The sequence below is a fragment of the Mesoplodon densirostris genome, chromosome 3, assembly GCF_025265405.1.
Source record: "Mesoplodon densirostris isolate mMesDen1 chromosome 3, mMesDen1 primary haplotype, whole genome shotgun sequence".
NCBI classification, from domain to species: Eukaryota; Metazoa; Chordata; class Mammalia; order Artiodactyla; family Ziphiidae; genus Mesoplodon; species Mesoplodon densirostris.
This window is the reverse complement of record NC_082663.1, coordinates 115,845,111-115,866,999: the sequence shown is the minus strand read 5'-3', so window position 1 is coordinate 115,866,999 and position 21,889 is coordinate 115,845,111. Positions and strand designations below refer to the sequence as shown.

General features: G+C 53.8%; 1 protein-coding gene across 1 annotated transcript in view; it reads right to left on the bottom strand.

The window, feature by feature from the left end:
- Window positions 1–2,610: 2,610 nt before the first annotated feature.
- Window positions 2,611–21,889, bottom strand: part of TGFBI (transforming growth factor beta induced) — a 33,060-nt gene continuing 13,781 nt past the window's right edge. The window contains exons 3-17 of the mRNA XM_060093388.1: window positions 21,218–21,282; window positions 19,829–19,989; window positions 19,349–19,513; window positions 18,956–19,102; window positions 16,754–16,895; window positions 13,989–14,201; window positions 13,010–13,147; window positions 12,300–12,445; window positions 11,093–11,229; window positions 10,118–10,248; window positions 7,381–7,505; window positions 5,807–5,909; window positions 5,143–5,222; window positions 3,727–3,751; window positions 2,611–3,252 (exon numbers count right to left, since the gene is read on the bottom strand). Of these exons, the coding sequence (XP_059949371.1) occupies window positions 3,212–3,252; window positions 3,727–3,751; window positions 5,143–5,222; window positions 5,807–5,909; window positions 7,381–7,505; window positions 10,118–10,248; window positions 11,093–11,229; window positions 12,300–12,445; window positions 13,010–13,147; window positions 13,989–14,201; window positions 16,754–16,895; window positions 18,956–19,102; window positions 19,349–19,513; window positions 19,829–19,989; window positions 21,218–21,282 (1,819 nt within the window). The 3' untranslated portion in view covers window positions 2,611–3,211. The remainder of the gene's footprint in view (window positions 3,253–3,726; window positions 3,752–5,142; window positions 5,223–5,806; window positions 5,910–7,380; window positions 7,506–10,117; window positions 10,249–11,092; window positions 11,230–12,299; window positions 12,446–13,009; window positions 13,148–13,988; window positions 14,202–16,753; window positions 16,896–18,955; window positions 19,103–19,348; window positions 19,514–19,828; window positions 19,990–21,217; window positions 21,283–21,889) is intronic.

Below are 21,889 nucleotides of genomic sequence, written 5' to 3'. Positions count from 1 at the left end.
AGGGTAAGGTATCTGTGCCTGAGGCTCCGTCTTGGCGGCTCAGGCCATTGGAGGGTGTGTGTGTGTGTGTGTGTGTGTGTGTGTGTGTGTGTGTGTGTGTGTGTGTGTGTGTGTGTGTGTGTGTGTGTGTGTGTGTGTGTGTGTGTGTGTGTGTGTGTGTGTGTGTGTGTGTGTGTGTGTGTGTGTGTGTGTGTGTGTGTGTGTGTGTGTGTGTGTGTGTGTGTGTGTGTGTGTGTGTGTGTGTGTGTGTGTGTGTGTAGAGGGCTGTACCAGACTCCCATGGCTACTCCGCTTATTCTCTGAACTGGTTCAATCTGGGATTTGAACAAAGGATCCCGTGGAGCGGGTGTGTTCCTTTCCTCGCCAGGCAGGGACAGCCAGGGAGGTGGCCCCATCTGACTTTTCAGGACAGGGCACCGCGCCCAACCCTCATTCCGTGGCCTTCTTTCCTGGCTTTAGAAAGATTTCTGAGCACAATATTCCGGGCAGCTCCTCTCAGACCATGACACTGAATTACGGTTTCAAGCACAGAGGTATTTTCCTCTGCATGAGAAATCCCTCTTCTCTCCCTTCTTTGCTGACATCCATGTGTCTGGGGTGTCCATGGCTGGTGCTGACCCCACTCCTGGCTCCCCAGCAGCACGTAAACAAGCTACGGTCTAGCCTGTGCAAGCAGAGTTCCGGCCTGCCGGGACTTCTCAGGAGGCCACCCCAGCACCCATGTCTGCAGGCCTGGGGCTGCCGGGGCTCCTCCTCAATGGACATTGGGGTGGGTGGGACACAAGGGATGGTTAAGAGTGTAGGGTTTGTGTGCCAGCCTCTTCCTATTCTGGTACCTGGCAAACTACCTTACCTCTTTAACCTTCCACTTCGACAGCAGTGAAATAGAGATTCTACGAGTACTTACCCATTTCACAGGAGGACTGATGTAAGAAACAGAAAAGATAATGCATTTAGGAGCATAGCCCAACGCAGTGGCCCTGGCTCCATCACTGAGCTGGCCTCTGTGTGGGAAACGCACGCCCCAGCCTGGAAGGCCCTGGGGCCCCAGTGCTGAGGGTCTTTGTGGTCCTCTCTAGCCGAGGCCTGGGAGCCCAAGAGTGACAGCAGGGAGCGAAGGGAACCAAGCAGAGCCCCTTTCCCTTCTCCTTCGCCTTCCTTTACCTGGCTGGCGCTCAGCAGGCAGTGCTCAGAGAGGCCTGGGCAACCTCCTGGCTTGGGCTACTCTCTGACCTTCTGATGCAACATAAGGCAGCACACACCTCCCTCCAGCGATCACCCCTCCCTGGAGACATCCAGTGGTCGACCCCTTGGCCCTGGGCGTCCATCGTCAGATGGCAGCACCTAATGCTTAGCCTGAGTCTCCAGGAAAAACAGAGGTGGGGATGTTTAGGACCCCAAAAGGGAACTCAATCCTCTTTGGCTGGGAGGGGGAGGCAGGGCCATGACGGTGCATGGCTCTCAGTCCCAAGGGGGACTCTCCAGCTGAAAGAATGGGTGGAGCCCCCCGTATTGGGGAGGCTGGGGTAGGGACAGGGCTGGGGTCACAGGGACAGATGGAGGGGCTTTGGCATTTTTAAGGAAATGTGTGGTGACTTTTGTTTTCAATGAAAGGATCTTTAGAAGTTATACTAATCACCTCTTTGGGCTCTGACGGCATCCTGCAGAGTCCAGGCGTGTGCAATTCTGGGTGCTCAGAGAGCAGCACCTCTAGCAGGAGCAGGGCATCCCGGGCAGCCCGAGCCTGTACGAGCCCCTGGGGGCGGGTGAGTCTGGCAGAGTGGTGGGAAAGTGGTGGGAGCGTGCAGAAGGCTAAACCTCACCTCTTGGGACGTCTCCCGAGCCCCCCCCCGCAGCCTGACCTCCACCCCTCCAGGTCAGCTCCCTCAACTCCTCTTACCTCCTCCCACGTCCAGGAGCTCCTGGGTGTCCCTTCCTCCAGCCCCCACGTGCTCAGATTCCCTCCTGTCTGTCACAGAACCACGGTGCTGTCCTTCCGAGTCCACGTGGCTGGGCAGTCAGCACTGCCATTAGCTGACGAATGAGTCTCTTCCCCATGAGAACAGGGCCATGTCTGCTCCCCAGGGCCTAACACTCACATCTGAGGAATGGATGGATGAACGATTGTATTGGATGCCGTGTTAACGGCTGTCTTTCCCCAGACCGGAAGCCACACCAGGGAGGGGCTGTCTGCTGCGCCACTGCTCTATTCCCGGCAGCACCATCTTTGGGTAGTTGGTCCCCTAAGTGAGCTTTGGCAGTGATGTGGGGGAAGGCGGGGCATTCCAGTCTCCAGGAAAGTGGGCTGCCTGTGGGAAAGACACTAAAAAAAGGCTCTCAGCTGCAATGATCCTGAGCAGCTCCAGACAGCGTGATAAGAATAAGGATACTTAATGCTGTGCCGAGTGCTTTACAAGAATCATGTCCCTTCATCCTCGCGATGGACCTACGAAGCTAATGCTATGGTCATCCCTACAGACCATCCCTCAGGGCTTCTTGCCTAGCTGCTCCTGGTGGAATTCCCGTGGAAGGCACATCACAGCCCCAAGAAACAGAAACCCAACCCTGTAAAATACCCAAGCCAGCACACAGTTCCCATCCACAGCGGCACACGTTTCTTTGGTTTTATTATTACAGACACACCATGTCTCTACCACAACCGGGGAATCCTGAGCTCTGGGTTCTCTACCTACCCTCTCTTTTCTACCTGGACAGAAGGGTCCAAGCCACATGCAGGTGCAAGAAATATTTGACACAGCAGTTCAACGCATAGCTTATAAGATGCCATTTCTATTTCTCCAACTGTGAAAGAGCTTTACAAACACAGTGCCACGACACCCCCATGGTGCTGGATTGCTTGATTCATGTTTTGTGAGCTTCAGAAACTTTGGCTCCCTTTTCCAGAGTAAGTAGCATAGGCAGGAAGTTCCACATTTGGGACAGGTCCTGCCTGGAAGTGAATGTCAGGCAGTGACATCCAGGTCTCTGCATGCAATGGGCTAACAGTCACGTTTAGGGGGAAAAAATTAAAAAGTCTCTCTCTCTCCCTCCTCCCTCCACCCTCCCAAGGCTCAGATCTCATTACGGTGTACATTATGGCCCAGGTACACTGAAGTGCGATATTTGGTTTCAAAAACATTCAGTCTCTTTGGCAAACTGAGAGAAGTTGGTGGGGAGCTGCCGAAATGCATTCCTCCTGTGGTCCTTTGCACTAATGTTTCATCCTCTCTAATAACCGCTGATAGACAGGGGCTGAAAGAGAGAGGTTTGAAAGGTGAAAAAGGTGCAGGCTTCCCATGTCTGTCTAGGATACTGTCAGAATCACGAGCACGAGGGCCAAGCAGCCTTCTTCTGCCATCCTCTCCTGCACAGAGCAGATGCTTTCTGGCTTGTGAAACTTCGTATCTTACTCAGTGATGTTCTGAACTGAGATTTTCTACGTCTACCAGCTTGGGGCCACGATCTCATCATGGGCTCCTGCCAAGCCCCTGTGCAATATTCCCAGGTTCTCAAACCTAAAAACTCATATCAACCCTAAAAAGGTTGGCACTCTTATTATTTCCATCTTAGGGAGAAGGAAACTACGTGTTCTGTGTCTGACCCCAAAGGCCATGTTTCATTGCACCATGATGTTCTTAGCTATAGACAGCAGATGGCAGGTTTGGGCTTGCCTGGGGGTAAGACCCAAACAAATCTACAAGGACTTCAAACCCAGACCAGACTTACCTAGTTTCACAGAGCTCTGGGTAGCCTGAAAGAAAACACAAGGTGTCAAGTTTTCTAGTGGATGTAATACCTACACCTGCTCATGGCAGTGGCTTTGCCCATTGCCATCCTTGCTCAGAAAAAAATGGTGGGGATGGGGGCTTCCCTGGTGGCGCAGTGGTTGAGAATCTGCCTGCCACGGGTTTGAGCCCTGGTCTGGGAGGATCCCACATGTCGCGGAGCGACTAGGCCCGTGAGCCACAACTACTGAGCCTGCGTGTCCAGAGCCTGTGCTCCGCAACAAGAGAGGCCGCGATAGTGAGAGGCTCGCGCACCGCGATGAAGAGTGGCCCCCGCTCGCCGCAACTAGAGAAAGCCCTCGCACAGAAACAAAGACCCAACACAGCAAAAATAAATAAATTAATTAATAAACTCCTACCCCCAACATCTTAAAAAAAAAAATGGTGGGAATGAGGAAGAGGAAGGGGAATGTGGAACTGCTGGGCCCCTGGGAGCCACTCAGTCAGTCGTGGCAGCCCCAAGTGATGATGTGCTAGCCCCAACCAAGGGGACTCTGAGGCGGACATTCCTGGGATGCCCCAAAGTCAGGCTTCCCCCCAGACTATCAGCTGGAGCTTCCGGGGCTGGGACCGCACAGGGGGTGGCTTTCAGGAATAGGAACTCTGGGCCAAGAACCCTCCTCAAGGGGCGCGAAGGAGAGCCCTATGTCCAAAAGTAAAGGAACGTATTCCAGCTCCATACCTCTGGGTTTAAGACTACCTCCTGCAGGCTCTTCTGTGGGAATGCAAACCTTCTGTAACATGACCCGTATTCCCAAGGGGCTCCACCTGACCTGAGGGGAGCCTGAGTGGGACCCCTGGGCCCTGGGCAAGCTGGGGAACAGGAGGAGAAGTACAGAAAGTCCAAGAGGTTCTGAGAGGGAGGTGGGGCTGAGGCAAGGAAGGGAGGTTCCCCACACACAGAGGGCCCTGGATCCAGCACCCACACCTCTGCCCAGCAGGGCCCCAGCACTGGCCATGGCGGGCTGCATCACGGAAAACAGAAGAGTGACTCAGAGCCCAGGCTCAGGGCAGGCCAGTCCGCTGTAAGGAAAATTCAAGATGGCGTGCCCTTCTCAGTCAGCTGGATTCCAGAGCTGTGTCTGTTCTCACCAGCTACGGCTTCCCCACGCACTGAGGCTCAGAGGCCTCGCTTGGCAGGCCTCGGCTGTCACCCACAAAGGAAGCCGGGGATGCCTGGGTTCTTTGCTCCGAACTCCACACAGGCCAAGGCTAAGGATGCCCCCATGGGAGTGGAGAGAAATTATGGGAGAGCCCTGGGAGGACAGCCAAGGAAGACAGGAGAGTCCCCTCCATGAGCCCAAGTACAGGACCCAAGGCTGTTCAGGGCAGGGGCCAGCGTAAGCAGGCATCTTACCCTGGAGAATGCAGACGCCTGTTTGAAGATTTCAAGCGCAGAGTCTGCGAGCTCGTCCCCCCGTTCCTGGGGTCTGTTGGCTGCAGATAAAAGGAAAGGCAGCTTCAATGAGAGAGAAATGATTAGCGAGTCATTCATAACCACCAGGACTGAGGGGGCACTGTTGGGTTTTCTGGCTCACATTCTCAGATGAAGTTTTCCTTTATAACTTTCCATAACTCGTGGTGGAATTTGGCCCGTGGGGAGAGAGCTCAAAGAAAGGTGAATGCACAGGTTGAGGAGAGAGACTAGGCTCCACTGCAGCTTTGCTGGAGGTAAAGAGAGCTCACCCAGGGCGGGATGCTGCAGGAGGGGTGCTTTGACCCATGTTCACAGCATTCACATGTAACAAACAACTGGGCTCTGTTCGAACAGGGCTAGGCCAGCCAGGCAATTCAGCAAAGAGAAATCTGTCCTTGAGTTACTGGGTGTAGTGCATTTGAACCAAGAGTTCCTAAGTTACTTTTCAACCAGACCCAGCGATGCCGTCCACAGATGCTCAGTCCACACATCCCACATCATTCTCATCTTTGCTTACAGCAGGGTTTCTATAGAGCACCAACGGCTGTGTGTCGAGAAGGGCCAGCAGCAGGATGAGCGGGGACGTGGTTCTTTAGGGCCTTACCCGGAGGCTGCAGGACACTGGAGATGGCGTGGACCACGCCATTGGTGGCCATGATGTCAACCTCAGTAACAGGTTCCTTATTGACATTCACCATGTTGTTTTTCTGGGAGAAAAAGAGACAATTGTTGAACACCAAGCACCTTATCCATTCTTAAACCTATAGCAAATGTTTACTGAGCACTTCTGGATGCCAGATCCTGTGCTAAGTGCTGGAGATACTCTGGTGACTGGAACAGACCCTGTCAGCTACAGACCTTCGGTCTGGTAGACTCAATTTAATCCCTGTGTGGATCCAGCATGTTGCAATTTACAAAGTGCTCTTTTGTGTGATTCTCTTATCCTCACAGCAGTGCGAGGTGAGGAGGTCGATATTATGGCCTCCTTTAAGCTTAGCAGGTGGGACAGCTGGCAACAGAAGCCAGGCGTCCAGCTCTGGGTGAAGGGCTCTTTCTACTTTTCCTCCATGCCTGGCTTCAGAGTTTCTCATAGGGTAAATCTGTCTCAGGCTTTCCTGAACGACCCAAGGGGGAAGGGGGAACTGGAGCCTGAGACCGACAGGACCCTGACACCCCAGACTAGGAGCTGGGAGATTCTCAGGTGACCTGCAGAAGTCAAACAAGTCATGCCATCCCTGCCTGCCTTCCTGTGCTCCCGGGAGAAGCTGATGAGCACAGGGATGGCTGGAGGCCAGGAGAGAGGCGGAGGGAGCAGAAGCTGAGCCAGCCACATGCTGCAAGGGTGGTCCCTCCACGGGGTGTCAGTGGCCTTGGCTGGTACAGCCAGGGAGGCCACAGGCAGCTTTGCAGAGCTGGGCTGCCTATCTGTTCCCTCTCTTCAAGGTAGGGACCATCGGAGGCACCTCCAAAGTGGAATGTGCAGAGTAAGGGAAGGTTCACAGAACAAGCGTCAGAAGAAAAAGCCTCCTGGGCTGGTCTGGTTCATGGTACAGCTCAGTGAACCCCTGGACTTGGGGGGGATAGAGTGGGAAGAGGATTGGGAATTGATCTTTCAAGACTTGTAAGTAACTATCATTTCCTTAAGGAAAGGGAGATTTAATAGCTTCTCCCAGATGCCAGTCAGATGCTTTATTCCCCTGCAGATCTGGAAGTTCTTATTCTGGTCTAACCACAATCTCCCTTGATTTCCCTGAAGACTCTTTTTCTTTTCCTTTCCTTTTTTCTTTTCTTTTCTTTTTTTTTTTTTTTGCGGTACGCGGGCCTCTCACTGTTGTGGCCTCCCCTGCTGCGGAGCACAGGCTCCGGACGCGCAGGCTCAGCGGCCACGGCTCACGGACCCAGCCGCTCCGCGGCATGTGGGATCCTCCCGGATCAGGGCACGAACCCGTGTCCCCTGCATCGGCAGGCGGACTCTCTACCACTGTGCCACCAGGGAAGCCCCTCCTTTTTTTTTTTCTTTTGTTTCCTTTTTTCTTCTCGTTTCTTTCAAAATGCACTCAGAGATTCAAGATGCTTCTTAAACACGGAGTGTGTGTCTAATGCCATCCTAGGGACGAGATGTGCCCTAAATCCCAGTGGTAGGGCATGGCCAGCCTTTTAATTGTTAAACGTACTCACCGAGCTGACTTCCAACTTGTCGCCTTGGAGAGACTTCAGCCGCACCAGGGCCCCGATGCCTCCGCTAACCAGGATTTCATCACCAACGTGGTATTTCAGGAGGTTGGCAAGCTCCTTGGCATTGCCTGCATGTTTGTGGGAAAAGAAAGCAGAGTTAATCCTAAGGCTGGTAACTGGTGTGGTCAGGGAGGGCCCAAAGTAGAAGATGTAAGCAGTCACCCCCGAGATGGAGGAACCCCTGCCCAGGTAATAAGCACTTATTCAGCACCTACTGTGTGCTCAGCCCTCCGACCCACCATGAGCATAATGGTCAGGGGAACAAGGCATATGACTCTATCTGTGCACTGGATGGGCTGCTAGGTTAAGTACACGCTTCTGTGATGCTGAGAAGGAGTTAATCTATACTCTTCTGTGAGTATGACTCATGTTTCCATGACTAAATATTTGCTTGGAAAGCCAGGGGCCTTTCCAGCACTGGCATCTGAGACATTTCATCATCAGCATGGCTCCCAATAGTTATAACACAGTAGTGAAATATTTACATTCTGCCCTCAAATGCATATTTTTGAGACGGCTGTTTCCTGAAGGGAGAACTTAAAAGAGTCGACAGCTGCGGTCTGGAGGAGCTATGGAGCCAATGAGGTCAGGGCCAAAGGGGGGATCCCTCCAGTGTCCCTCCTCATCACGTCTCAGCATTCCTTCCGGCCCACATCAGCTCCTCCGCCCACTGGGGAAAGCAGCCAATTGCTCATAAAGGTGCACAGGCGGTCCCCAAATTAAGTGTGGGAGGCAATCTTAAGGCTGCCAGCTGCCCTCTCCTCTGCATCGAGGCTGCCCCTGATACTCATGTTACCAGCCAAATGGCTGGGTATCCCCAGGGCTTATGGACGGCTATTTTCAGCAAGTTGAAACTGAGAACAGAGGAAGCTTTAAAGTATTTTGGGGAGTTCACTTGGTTATGGATGAATCCCCATGAGTGCCATGGGATGGAGCCACCAGGTACAAAGGGATTTCCAAACATCCACAGCTTGGAGCTGGCAAGAGTTTCCCTTCCACCAAAATACGGCCAGGGGCTTCTCTGGTGGTGCAGTGGTTGAGAGTCCGCCTGCCGATGCAGGGGACACGGGTTCGTGCCCCGGTCCGGGAGGATCCCACATGCTGCGGAGCGGCTGGGCCCGTGAGCCATGGTTGCTGAGCCTGCGCGTCCGGAGCCTGTGCTCCGCAACAAGAGAGGCCACAGCAGTGAGAGGCCCGTGTACCGCCAAAAAAAAAAAAAAAAGAAAAAAAAAAAGAAATTAAATAATATGGCCTGGAGGTGCTGAGCCAAGCCAGCCCCCAGGATGGGAAGGGTCTCCTTCTGAGATCTCTAACATCTGGATCGACCTCTAACACGGGGGACAGGCTCCATGCCCCAGGCGTGCTGGGGTCTAATCCTGCCCGCAGGCCTGAGGGAGGGCGTGTTGGGGGAGCTTTGCCCAAGCCCTCCCTCAGCTCTCGCACAGCTGAAAATGAAAGGCAAGCCAAGCAGGCGTGGGACACCTGGGGAATATTCCGTTCCTCCTGAGCAGAGAGAGAATGGAAAGTTTATGTCCAGAATGAATGCCTCCCCTCTCCTCAGGAACCTACGTCAGCACCACAGACACAGGCATTCATTTACCAATAAGGAAAATTAAACAGGACACAAATTCAGTTCACAGCTACCCGAGCTTTTTGTTCTGTACTCCAGAGCGGGAAGGGAGGTGTAGACGATTTGGGTCCCAAGGCTTAGCCAAGATCCTTCCTCCTCCTCCTCCTCAGACTCACCTTTCTGCACTGGGTGGATGCGTCGTTCACAGGCATGCGTCAGAGTAAACACCGCAGGCCCATCCTACCTCCGCACCATCATAGCCATTATCCCATTATCGACGGGGGACGTGTGCCCAGCATTGTGGGCAATGCTCATTTAATCCTTATTAACACTCTGAGCAAGGTACTCTTACCACCCCTATTTTACTAATGGGAAAACCGAGGCCCGGAGAGGTTAAGCAACCTGCAAGAGGTCACTCAGGTGGTAAATGCCAGAGCCAGGGTTTGGTCTGCTTTCAGGTAATCTGGGAGCCCAAGCTCTTCATCACTAGATTGTCTCTCAAACATACTCAACTTAATTGCTCAGGGCCTTGATGAGCTTCTCGGTAAAGCTTTCATCCCGAGGTACATGTGATGCAGGTAAATGGCTTCATGAGCAGGTTCTCACAGGTCCGCAGGGGAAGCCATGCCTTGTTGACTGGGCTGGTTGTCATCTACCCTCAATTCCCTTCTACTCTTCTCTGCCTTGTTCACTGCCCGGGGAAGCTGACCACCGTGAAGTGCATCATCCAGGCTCCCTCACCCTCCTGTGATCAGCTGCCAGGAGGCCGCTGAAGGAGGGCCAAGGCATCTAGTGGCCTCCTTGCCATGGTTCTGACAGCAGCTGCATGTGGCTCTAGCCACTGTGCTATGCCCCTCCTCCTAGGGTCTCCCTGGACTGGGCCTCACCCCACCATCCCCTGCCCCCAGGACCCCCAGGCCTGGAGCAGTACACACTGGGTACCATCACCCTTTGCTGGTTCCTTAACCCTGCCCACACCTCTGCACATAGTCTTGTCATTAAATTCCTCTCACTCAAACCCTTCATAATGTGCCAACTGTTTCCTGCTGAAACCCTGACCGATACAGTTACTTTAGAGAAGCTGAAAAATGTACTTAGGTTGGTCTTTACCCAAGAGTTTGTTCAGTTCTCCCGGTGGCAAGGCTTGGAAGGCTTCATTGGTAGGGGCGAAGACCGTGTAGACCCCTTCCCGGTTGAGGGTCTCGGTCAGCCCTGCAGACTGGATGGCGGCTACCAGCATGCTGTGGATACATACACGGAAAAGGTCACCTCCCTGTCTGTGTGTGAGGGGGGGTTGTCATTTGCCCAAATACCACACCGCTGTGGGTAGGTGGAGCCCAGAGCACTGGCATTCATACCCCTTGCTGGTTTTCCTACAGACAGTGAACGATTCCGGTCTGCATCTTCTCTCCATAAATGCTAAGCTCAGTTAAAAGCCAGAAGTCAGTGGCCAGAGGCGGAAGGAGGTAGGGAGAGGTCAGTGCCATGGCTGACCCAGAGACTGACTGAGCCCCAGGGCCTGAGGGATGTGATTCCGGGGGGTGGGGGGTGGGGGCAGAGGGTGGGTGGTCTCCTAGGCTCTTGTGCAGATGGCTGAATTCAGTGACAGGAAATGCTCGATGTCACAGCACCCAGTGGTGAGTGGGCAAACCAGAAATGGAGAGAGCAAGGCAAGAAAACAAAGGGACATCAGGAGCCTGAGAAGGAAGGAAACTTCGGGGGCAATAAGCAGACACTACACAGAGTGAGACTCATCACGCGCGCAAAGCCGGGTGTTCTCAGCTTCCCTGGGACTTTAAAAGGAGAGCAGGATGTTTCCCTTGCCCTTCAGGAATACAAGTGCAGCTCCCTCCCTGTTCCCACGGGTGTGAGGGTTACACTTCCAGAAGCGACCCTTCTTCTCAACCTAAGTTTTCAAGGTGACCCTCGTCCTTTCCGAATCCCCGGCTTGGGAGATCACACGGGCGCACGGCCAGTATTCACTGGAGCCCCGAGGAAGTGGGGAGCTCGACAGACACCTGAGGCCACCGTCCTGCCCCAGCATGGCCAATTGCAGAAGCACCGCCCCGGGATGGGGCCGGTTACCTGAAGCGACTGTCCCCCTTCAGCACGTCCATGACGGTGCCCACTGGGGGTGTCAGCACCCGGTCCATGGTGAACAGGGTCCCGTACCTGCCCCTCTTGTCGTGGGCGGCGATGCAGCTGTTCTCAATGCACAGGCTCTGTACAAAAGAGGGGCAGAGAAAGGCCAGGTTACCCCCCAACCCAAAGCAGGGGCCTCCCGATTTGTTCAGGGCATGTGCTGATGGCTTCATCCGCAGAGATCAGTGAATGTATACGGGGCTGCAGTGTTAAGACTAGGATAGGGCTTCCCTGGTGGCGCAGTGGTTGAGAGTCCACCTGCCGATGCAGGGGACACGGGTTCGTGCCCCAGTCTGGGAAGATCCCACATGCCGCGGAGCAGCTGGGCCCGTGAGCCATGGCCGTTGAGCCTGCGCGTCCGGAGCCTGTGCTCCGCAATGGGAGAGGCCACAACAGTGAGAGGCCCACATACCGCAAAAAAAAAAAAAAAAAAAGACTAGGATAAAAGCATGTGTTTCCTCCAGGAAAGAAAAAAATAAAAATGGCGTTCCTTAAGGAAAGAAGAGCTATAGAGGCCCCAATAAATGTACAGAGAGGGCCCATAATGAGATTATCACGTGACACGAGAGGGCCATTGACAATGATCAAATAAAGAGATCGAGTCTCTTCAATTATTTATTTAACAAATTGACAACCGTCTTTAGCCAAATTGGTGCTGGCTGGTCCCGAGCAAGGGCTATGTTGTGTTGTACTTCCTATTTGATATTCCAGGGTAACTATTGGGTTTGAAGAGAGAGAAGAAACAGGAGAAGAGGGAAGAGAAGCTTTTGGGCCAAGGAGGGCTGAGTGTCAGTTCAGGCAAGGCTTCTCTTCACGGGAGCTAAGAAGGATGCAAAACCTGCATCCCTCCTCCCTTCGTTCCTCACTCTGGGTTCAGGGTGGATGGCTGCTTACCCAGCCAGGCCAGACAGGTGTTCAGTTTATTCCCAAAGGCCTCCGGAAAAGGAGGTTTGACTCTTTTGGCAAGACCCCCATTTCAATCCTTTGATATCAGATATTCTTTCTAAAATTCCTTCCTTCCTTATTAGAAAACAGTTCTCAGGCAAGCTCCTGCTTATTGAACACTTTTTTTTTTTTTTTAACACTAATATAGCTTGCATTTCTTGGAGCTGAGACAAAGAAAGAGCATGATTTAGGACCCAGAACTTACATTACGGTAAACAAAAACTCTCAGTTTTTTGCCGCCCAGAGTTTCTAGGATCTGTCCGTGGTACAGATACTTGGAGGCCAGCTGATCTTTAATCATGTGGTTCAGAAGCAAATTCTTCATCCGGGCATCAATTGGAGGGGTTCCATCTGCAAGAGAAGGCGTGGTCAGGTCCAGACAATGCAGCAGAAAGCCGGTCCCTCCTTCCATTTGGAAATAGAAATTGAGAAATCAAGCAAGGCTGCCAATATTCCTTAACATCTGGCATCTTCTGAGAATTAAAAAAAAAAATGTCTAGATAATCAAGGGTGTTTGGAATTTTGCCCTAAGAGGGAGGGGTAGGCACAGACACAACTTGGCCCTTCTCTGCCTTCCCCATGGCCATGGCTCAGCTGTATCCTCACTCTGACCTCCTGTCTATCACACTGGCAATTGACCCCACAAATAACAAGACAAGGGAGTGCTCTGTTCTCCCAACAGATGCACACTCTTGAATTCTGAGGACAAGAGTGCCACGTGCATCCTCTGCTCTACCAAATGAAACAGCAGAGCCTCTTCACTTTCTGGTGAAGTCACATCTGCTTCGGGCTGAGCTGGGTGGAAGCACGAATGGTCCACGGGGAGCTGTCAATTGGGGAGGGTGCTGTGGAGGTGACAGCGGTGGGGCAGCTGCCCCCAGAGACAAACGCACAGGGATGCCTTCCCCACGATACCTTTGAAGACAGAATTCATGGGGGCCAGGAGAGTCAATCGCTCAGTTCCTGAGAGGTGAGCGCCAAGGCCAGCTTGTCTGAAAAGGTCGACAGCTGTGGAAACGTCGGAGTCCGCAGCCAACTCAAACAGCGTCTTGGCTATAAGGAAGGAGAAAGTGGGTTCAAAAGTTAAAAGTACTGTTTTCATGTATCATTCGTCCATCCCAGAGCATGACACACATCAGCAGGAATGTCATCTCTTGAGTCAACAACCCCTCTAAACACTGCTGGGGCACAGCGGGTTTGTGTCATCAGGGGAATGGTCCCCCAGAAAACCTCACCGGTTGGGGAAGTGAGGTGAGGCTCACTTGGGCAGAGGGCCTCTGTCCCAGCCCTTGGTCAGGGTCCTGTCCAGTGCTGGGGAGGAAGAAAGCATTTGTCTGTGTCATGGCTTCTGAAGAGTTGACAACGCCAGTGACCACACCCACAGAAAGTTTTCTTCTGGGTTTTTTTTTCCCTGTGAAATTCCCTCACTCATTAGCAGTAGAACTCCCTGGAAATCCAGGATGGGGCAAGGATGCTGAATGGGACCCAAGCCAAAGTCCATTCAGTCATTTTCCCCTGGGTCAGCGACCCTGGGATCCTTGGGCATGATTGAGAAAGCAAATGCTCTGAAGTCAGCAAATGGCCCTCTGTGCCCAACCAGCGCGGGCAGATCTGAAAGGCTTCTGTGATTGAGTCGCTCCCTCCCCAGACACCTCCAGTGGCTCTCCCCCCTGCCCACAAGGTAAGGCCTGGACTCCCAAGCTTGCAGCTCAAGACTCTTCATAATCCGGCTGCAACCTGCCAGGTGCCCAGGCTGTCTCTCCTGGAAGGCTGTGAGTTGGGTGCAGACAGGGAAGCGGCTCCCAAGACCCCCGAATTCCCCCAGCCACGCCACCACGGACGGCACAGGGGACAGCAGAGCCGGCAGGCCCAAGGCCCCCGAGGCCTGGATCACCTGAGTCTGGAATGAGCAGCTCATCCATGAAGTGGATCACACCGTTGGTGGCCACGACGTCTTTGTTGGAGATGATGGGCTTCCCGTTGATGGTGAGCGTGTCCCCGCTGCAGCCCACCTCCAGCGTGGTGCCCTCCAGGGTCTCCAAGGACAGCCCCGCCACGATGGCTTCGGCACACATGGCCGACTTCAGGATGTGGTTGTTTAGCAGGTCTGGGGGCCGAACAGGACACAGGTCAAGTCAGTGCCAGCCGGGCTGACCTGAGGCGCCAGTTCGCCGCCTGCCCCGGCTAGGAGGATTCCTTTCTCTCTGAGGCTAACAATCAGACGAGCCTGGGGTACCACGTGGCCTGGATCCTCTTCTTCCTCTCCTCCTCCGAGCCTCTAAAACTAGTTGGGCTCTGTGCTGTCTACCTGAGTTTGAATCCCAGCTCGGCCACTTAGCAGCTCTGGGACCCTGGGCGAGTCACTGAGCCTCTTTGAGTCTCAACTTCCTCATCGGTCAAGTGGAGATAATCACAGCATTCATCTCCTAGGGCTGATGTAAGGATGACATGAAACTCTGAATGTAAGCACCCAGCACAGCGGCTGACGACAGAGTAAACGCCCAACAAATGCTAGTGATTAGCTTCTTAGTACCTGAACTTCAGGGTGAATTCTCTTATTTGTATCTGAACTTCCCAGATACGGGAAAAACTCAAATGAGTTTACCTTGGGATTTTTTTTATCTACTGACCTTTATGAAAATGTAAAGTGTGGTAGGAAAAGATGAAAACTGTAGCAAATGAAAGTTCTGAATTATTTATAGATTTTATTTTTGTTCATTTTACCCCAAGGGTCTACTTAGTTGCCAGGGCCCTTTAGAGGCTGGGGATGGTGATCAGTAAGACATGGTCTCTGCAGCCCCATTCACCCCACCCGTAAATCATAAATAGAATCGTTTAATTACTTGCCCAAGTGCTGCTTTAGGGACAGGGCAGGGGCTGGGGGTGCTGAGGCTGCAGGAGCAGTGGAGGGGACGTGGCCCAGCCCCAGCCAGGCAGAGCTGTTCCGGGACTGTCGCTCACCAGGGTCCCCGGGGCCCTTTGTCTTGCGTGCTCACCACAGAGGCGAGTTCCAATGTGTCCTGAGTGTGGGAACCAAAACCGCACTGTCACAGGCAGGAGGAAGCTCTGAGGCCCCGCAGAAGTGCTGAGGGCCTTGAAGGCCAGTGCTGACCCAATTCAGCTGGTGGGGAAGACAAAGGGCGGCAAGACCGCTGTGGGAATGAGGCCTTGGGGATTTAGTTTCTCAGGGAAGGAAGCCGAAGGCCGGGGGTGGGGAGGTGGGTGACCTGCCAGGGCCCCTCAGAGGGTGAGCCAGGCCAGGGCTGGAAGCCGGTCTGCGAACGGGCACTTCTTGTCCATCTGCCGACCCGCTAGCAACCAGGAGACTGTCAGGTGGAGCGTGGCCACCCGCCCTCCAGCCTGCAGTGGCAGCCCCACACAGAGGGCCCTCGCTTTGAGCGAACAGCTTAAAGTGGGAAAAGGCAGATGTGCAAAAGGGATACACTTGGGGTGTTTTTTTCACTTTATAATAAGGTGTTCTGATAGCTACAAAGATAAAAATGTGTTCCGTACAAAACATGTTTTAGGGGGAAAACAGCTCTAAATAAAAAGCTAAAATGCTGCGATGCACCCAAGTCTCATCTCCTTAGGCTGCGGGTGCCCATCCCTGCCCTCATCCCCATGACCTTGGGAGTATCTCTGAGTACTACGCTCAGCACATCAGATCCCCAATGACCTGTTTTTAAGCCTGTTACACCAACTAGGTTTAAACTTCCTTGATTGCACCATGTTCTCTTTTGCGGCCTGGGTTCCTGGCACCACAATATCTGGACATAATAGATCCCCATCTGTGCTTTCAGAAATGTGCCCTTTCCCATCCCTGCATAGCTGCAAGGAGAACGTTTTACATTTATGGGGTGTCTGAAATGCATTAGGCATTTCGAAGGTGGGTTTAAATAGATTCAAAAGAAATGAAGTCATCCCTGGATTATATCTGGGAGGAGTAAGTGTGATTGCAGGGTTGGAGTGCACAGGGGACCTGGGGCCTTTGAAGGGGACCCAGGGCAAGGGACCCAGGGACCCGCAGGCAGCATCTCAGTGGTCCTGGAGTTGGGGAGCTGGGGTGGCAGAGCCTGGCCTCCCCTCCTAATCTCCCTCACGTGCCCTCCCATGGTCCTTCCCTCTCCTCCAGCAATAATCAATACTCCTCCTAACTTATCAGCTCACTGAGAAGGTGAGGAAGGACCCAGCCATGAAGAGTCAAGAGTTGACTGTTTCGGGTTTTTCATTGTAATTTTGGATTATCCCTGAGGCCCCCGGCCAGACACAGGAAGAGTTCAAGGGTCAACATGATGATTCCATTTTGAGGATGCCAGCACCTGCCACCCCCTCCCCGCACCTCCAAGCTACTGCCCACTCCGGCAGCCTCACTCTAGCTTTGATCATTTGGGCCTTTAACTCTTCCAGACTCTGGCCACAGCTTGCTTTGGACCTCCAGCTCCACCGCCCTCCTCAGCCCAGCTGTGTCCCTAGAAAAAGGCTGCTGGATTCCTCCCCCGCCCCTCTGACCAGGGTTCTGCTGTGGCCTCTGCAGAGACACAGCCAGTTGGGAGCAATGGGACAGGATGGCAGGCAGCGTGTCCATCTTGGACCAGAGCAGGCCTTGGGCTTAGTCTGGCCACTCCAATGAGGCAGCAGCAGAGGCCCAGGGGTGCTCACCTCTCAGGGCCTCTGGGTCTCCCAGGACCCGGTTCAAGGTCTCAGCGGGGATTTTCTCGAAGGCCTCATTGGTCGGGGCCAGGAGTGTGTACTGGCCATCACCTTCGAGCAGGGTGTTGAGCCCCGATGCAGCCACGGCAGCCTGTGGGGAGGGGAGAAGAGGCAGCGTTCCCTGAAGGCTCTGGGCACACGTGCTCTCGCCAGTGCTCCTCTGGAGGGCTCCAGACTTCTGTAGAAGCCCTGGATGAAAAGATAGGCTGAACCAAGGCTTACTTCTTCCCACGGCCTCCAGGAGCCTTGCCAGCCTGAGCTCCGCCCACTCTGACCACCTCTTAGCTGCTGCTCTACCTTCCTCCTTTCCACCCCTGGGCTGTTGTCCTGCTGTTCCCGCTGCCCTTCCCCGCTTCCTTGCTTCTCTGACTCCTATTCGTTCCTTGGGCCTTGACGAAAATGTCGTTTTTCTAGGTAGTCAACTTGGCGTTGCCCACCCCCTGCCCCTGCCCCCAGATGAAAATGAGTCTATTAGACACCCTTGCACAGCTTGCTGTCCTTCTCTCGTCGTGCAATTCAATCGTTATTGGCGATAATTATTTGTGTGGGCTCCGTGAGCATAAGGATGACATAACCCCTTCTCCACAGAGCAGGAAAATGATCTTCTAAAAGCATCCTGCTGCTCCCAGGATGAGACACACTCCTTGCCGGGTCTGCAAGGCCCCGTAGGATCTGGCCTCACCAGCCTGGCCACTCCCACCTCACCTGTTGGCTGCCTAGTGCTCTTCACTCAGCCCTGCAGGCCTCCTTCTTGCTCATCCTGCTTCTGACCCTTACTCTCGATCTGCCTTCTGCCAGCTTAGCTCTTGCCCCTGTGTCTTGTATAACTGGCCATTCCCAATATTTAGGCCTTGGCTGAAAGGTCACCTCTTCCAGACAGACCCTTCCCGGACCAGCCAGTCCCCACGGGCCTCCTCTGCTCACCACTTACTGCCTGACTTCACAGCACTTAGCATGATCTGTGACTGCCTTGTCTGTTTCTTATCTGTGTCCCCCAGAAGAATACCATTGCCAGTGGGGACAGAACTTTGTCTTGTTCTCCTCTATTCCTCTGGCACATAGAGCACACCTGGGAAGTAGCAGGTGCTTAACGAGTATGTGTTAGCAGAAGGACAGGTGGGCATTCGAAAGAGCCAAAGGGAAGAAAAAAGGAAGGAATATGTACCAAACCTGAGCAGTAAGAGGAGGTTACTCAGTGGGGATCAGCTGCCATTAATCAAAAGATGTGCCACCAACTTTGTGGGAACATCGTCCCCCTGCAGACCCCTGACCTTTGAGTGACCCAGAAGGAAAGCATGGGAAGAGCTTAGAGGGCAGGTTCCCTAGGGCCCTCCAGAGCCACTTCCTGAGGACACCTGAGTGCCCGCCCAGCCCGGGGATGTTTGTCTCTCTGTGTTGGCGATCTCCAGGGGAAGAACCATCCCACGCCCACTTGGTATCCTTTGTGGTCAGGAAGTTCTCCTTGAATCAGGGCAAAAACCCTGACAGGGCAGCCTGTGCTAACTTCCTCTGAGCAGCCGGTGCCAAGAGGAAGGCCCATTTGCCACCCCAGTAGGAAGATAAATGCCTGCTGGGCAGGGGGGCAGGAACAGCCCCAGAGGGGTTCTGGGGCCCCAGGGCAGGCAGAAGCCAGGCCAGAAGCCAAATCCCAGACTCCGTGTCTGTGTCTATACTTGTGTCCTCTCTGATGGTCAGGGCTCCAAGGAAACAGGGGTATGGCTACATCAGGGGTCCCATGATGGGGACGTGTGGTCCAGAAGATCATGCAGGCTGAAAGGCCATTTATCTAGTCCCACATGAGAGAACCAGCAACTGGGAGGAAGGGCTCTCCCACCATTGGAACCCACAGAGCATGCCCAGGCAGCCGTCCTGCTGCAGCCACCACCTCTGAGCTTCCCAGGGGAGTCAAGGAAAGTACATAGGAGAAGACCAGCAGGGGCAAGTTCCTAGCAGAGAATTATGATGCCTCCTTGGGGTCAAGCTGACAGCCTGATTAGTGGACTCGCCATGTTCATGGGCATCTCAAGGAACTTGCTCCATGTCACCTAAGCGCCAACAAATACGGAGACACCCTCCACCCCTCCCGCAGAAGAAGGGCCTCTTGGGAGGTGGTGGGTCCCCAGCTGGGCCTCCCCGGAGGCAGTCCCTCACCCGAAGGGTCTCGAAGGTGTCCTCGATCTCGATGATCTGCTGGATGTTGTTGGAGATGGTGGAGATGACCTTATCGATGAGGTGCACCACACCATTGGTCGCATGGTGGTCGGCTTTCAGCAGCCGGGCACAGTTGACAGTCACGATCTGCCCAGAGAAGAAGCAAGCGTGAGCAGTTAACACCTCGGAGGCACAGCCTCGAAGGCCCAGGCGGGGAAAACACAGGACACAATGTGGCATCCACGAGCGGTGGAGAAGCAGGTGCAGGAGGCAGAGGACTATGCACAGCTGACCTCACCTGCGGGACACCACCCGAGAAGCCAGCCCCACACGTGGACCGGGCGTGGGCTCAGGGTGGGCACGGGGCAGAGCTGTGGAAGCGGGATTCCCTACCCCATTGGGATAGTGGTGGATCTGGATGTTGGAATTCTGGTACATGGAGGTGAGGGCCATGCCGTGTTTCAGCTCGTCCGTCAGGACCCGTCTGTCCACCATGTGGTAGCGGAGGGCGTTGAGCAGCTCGATGTTAACGTTGCTCACCAGTGAGTCCAGTACTTCCTAGGAGGAGGGTCAGTGCGGCAGTGAGGGGGCTGCAGGTCCCACGTTCAAGACAGGGGTCCCTGCCACCCTGGGAAAGGTTCCCCGGGGACCCCCATTCTGCCAAGGACCCCCACCCGTGAGCACCAAGGTCTGTCTGGACACTTAAATGGATGGGTCATTGGAAGCCACCGGGGGAGGCGTATTTTAGCTCAAGTGCCATGGCTTTATGTGAGGCCTTAAGGAAGACATTTCCTGAGACGATGGGAAATCACTATGGAGCCTCAGTAAGAGCATCCCCAGTACGGGTCCCTGGGCAGAAGGAGGTCATCTCACAGCTGGCAAGGAAGCCCAGGCCTCGTTGCTGGGGGCGAAGATGGTGAAGCTGCCGGGCCCTTCCATCTCGGGCCTCAGCTTCTCCGTGCGGTCCGTGTACAGCTGAGACGTGGTAGCACCAACGACTCCGAGGGTCTCGTACAAGTTGGAGAGCGGCAGGGCTGCAGGGGCAGAGGACAGAGCGGGGCTGGCCTGTGGGATGCCCCTCCAACCAGACCACACCCTTGTCTGAGATGGGATGGCACACCCGCTGGAAAAGGCCGAAGACAGCCTGCTGTCGGGGAGCCCAAAAGGCTGGTCACGTGCTTCTTAGAACAACTCCACAGGCCAAGTGCCTCCCTACTTGAACTCAACTGATTGGTCATTCTTAATCACTTTTAACTAAAGCAGAGCAAAGCTTTTGTTCATAGACATTTAGATAACACAGGTGGGAACATACACCAGAAACAGATATCCCAATTACAAGCTAGCCTTACGGATCTATCTAGCTGTTTTGGAAACTGGTTCCCTAAAGGCCTCCACCAGAATGAAACAGATCTTGGAAGTACTTTAGGTATTTATAAGTAATAAAATGTTATTTCCTGAAAATAGCCAGAAGCTCAGGAGGCCCTTCTCCTCACACAGGGAGCTTCGTGTTCCTTTTAAAGGGCCTGAAACTAAGACCCAGAGGCTGGGTCCCACCTTCCAGGCCATCTCCTTCCCCATCCCACATTTCCCACCCGTCCTGCCACTTAAGTCAGGAAGGCCGCGGCTCCAGCCCATGCCGACCACACCCCCTTCGTGACCATGGCACCAACCAAATCACCCCCTTCCTTTTAAGTCTCAGTCTCACGTTCTCAACTAATGAAATAGCGAAGATTTCAAAGTTAAAACAAACAAAAAAATCCTCCTCTGTATAGTCCCCAGGAGTGTGTGGGACTAAAGGAAAGGATCTAGGAAATTCACAGGTACCACGTTGTCTGTGGACCTGCATGGCCATCATGGGACCCTACGAGCTCCACTGGGACGGCTTCCAACAGAGTGAGGTGGGGTGGCCTGGTGTTCCCAGCCCAGCCAGAGACCAGGCCCACACCATCCACTCTCCAGCAGGGCTAATGAGAAATGCTGGATGTGTTTAGAATCACTCCCAGCCAGAGACAGCAAGGCCAGGAGCCTGTGCCTGGTGCAGAGGGCACAGGCAGGTCAGGATCGGAGTCTGTTCCCCCAGCGTGTTAAGCAGTCGGCTTGTACAGGAAGAAGCAGCGCAGGAAACCCGCTGTTTCCAGCTTCCATCCTCTGGCCCTGTCATGGAGCCCCATCCCTTGGACCCCCATTCAGACTCTGCTGCCCATCACATGGGTGCTCTCCCTCCTTCCTTTCCATCCATGCCAACAGGCAAGGCTTATTCACCTGCTGGACAGCCCTTCTCTCCCGGGACCTTCTCATATCCGGGACAGCACTCGTAGCTGATGACTCTGTAACGAGACACACACGTGTATTAGTAGGACTTCCCTCCCCATCCCGTGTCATCAGCCCTCGCTCTGGGAAGGGACACGATGGGACACATAGCCTGCTCTCAGAGGAGACCACACGCTCAGTCATCTTTGTGCCTTTCATTGGCAAGAAGCTTGTCACGCCTCTCCAGCTTTGTACAAGGTGCCCAGCAGTTGCCATCACCTATAGCAATGCAACCGGGATACAGTCAGAGGATGGCGGCAGCATATCCGCGGTGGCATTAGAAAACATCCTCACCAAAAATTTATCCCCAACACAATTCATGGGGAACCCAGTGGGCAGCATTCCCGAGAGGCAGCAGGGAGGAGAAGGAGGAACCCTGGACCTTTCTGGCTCCGAGTCTGCCACTAACCAAACCAGACCACGCCAGCCAGTCCCGTCTCTCTCTGGGCCTCAGTTTCCTCATCTGTAAGATGTATGCATGTATTGTGCAATGGTCATTGGATTAAACAGCCCATGGTCTTCTGGTTCTCTGACGTACTAACCAAGAAGGGTAGTGTATTATATATATGATCAAGTTTTTCTCAATCTTCACGATCACACTTTAAAATAAAGACAGAGCCCTTT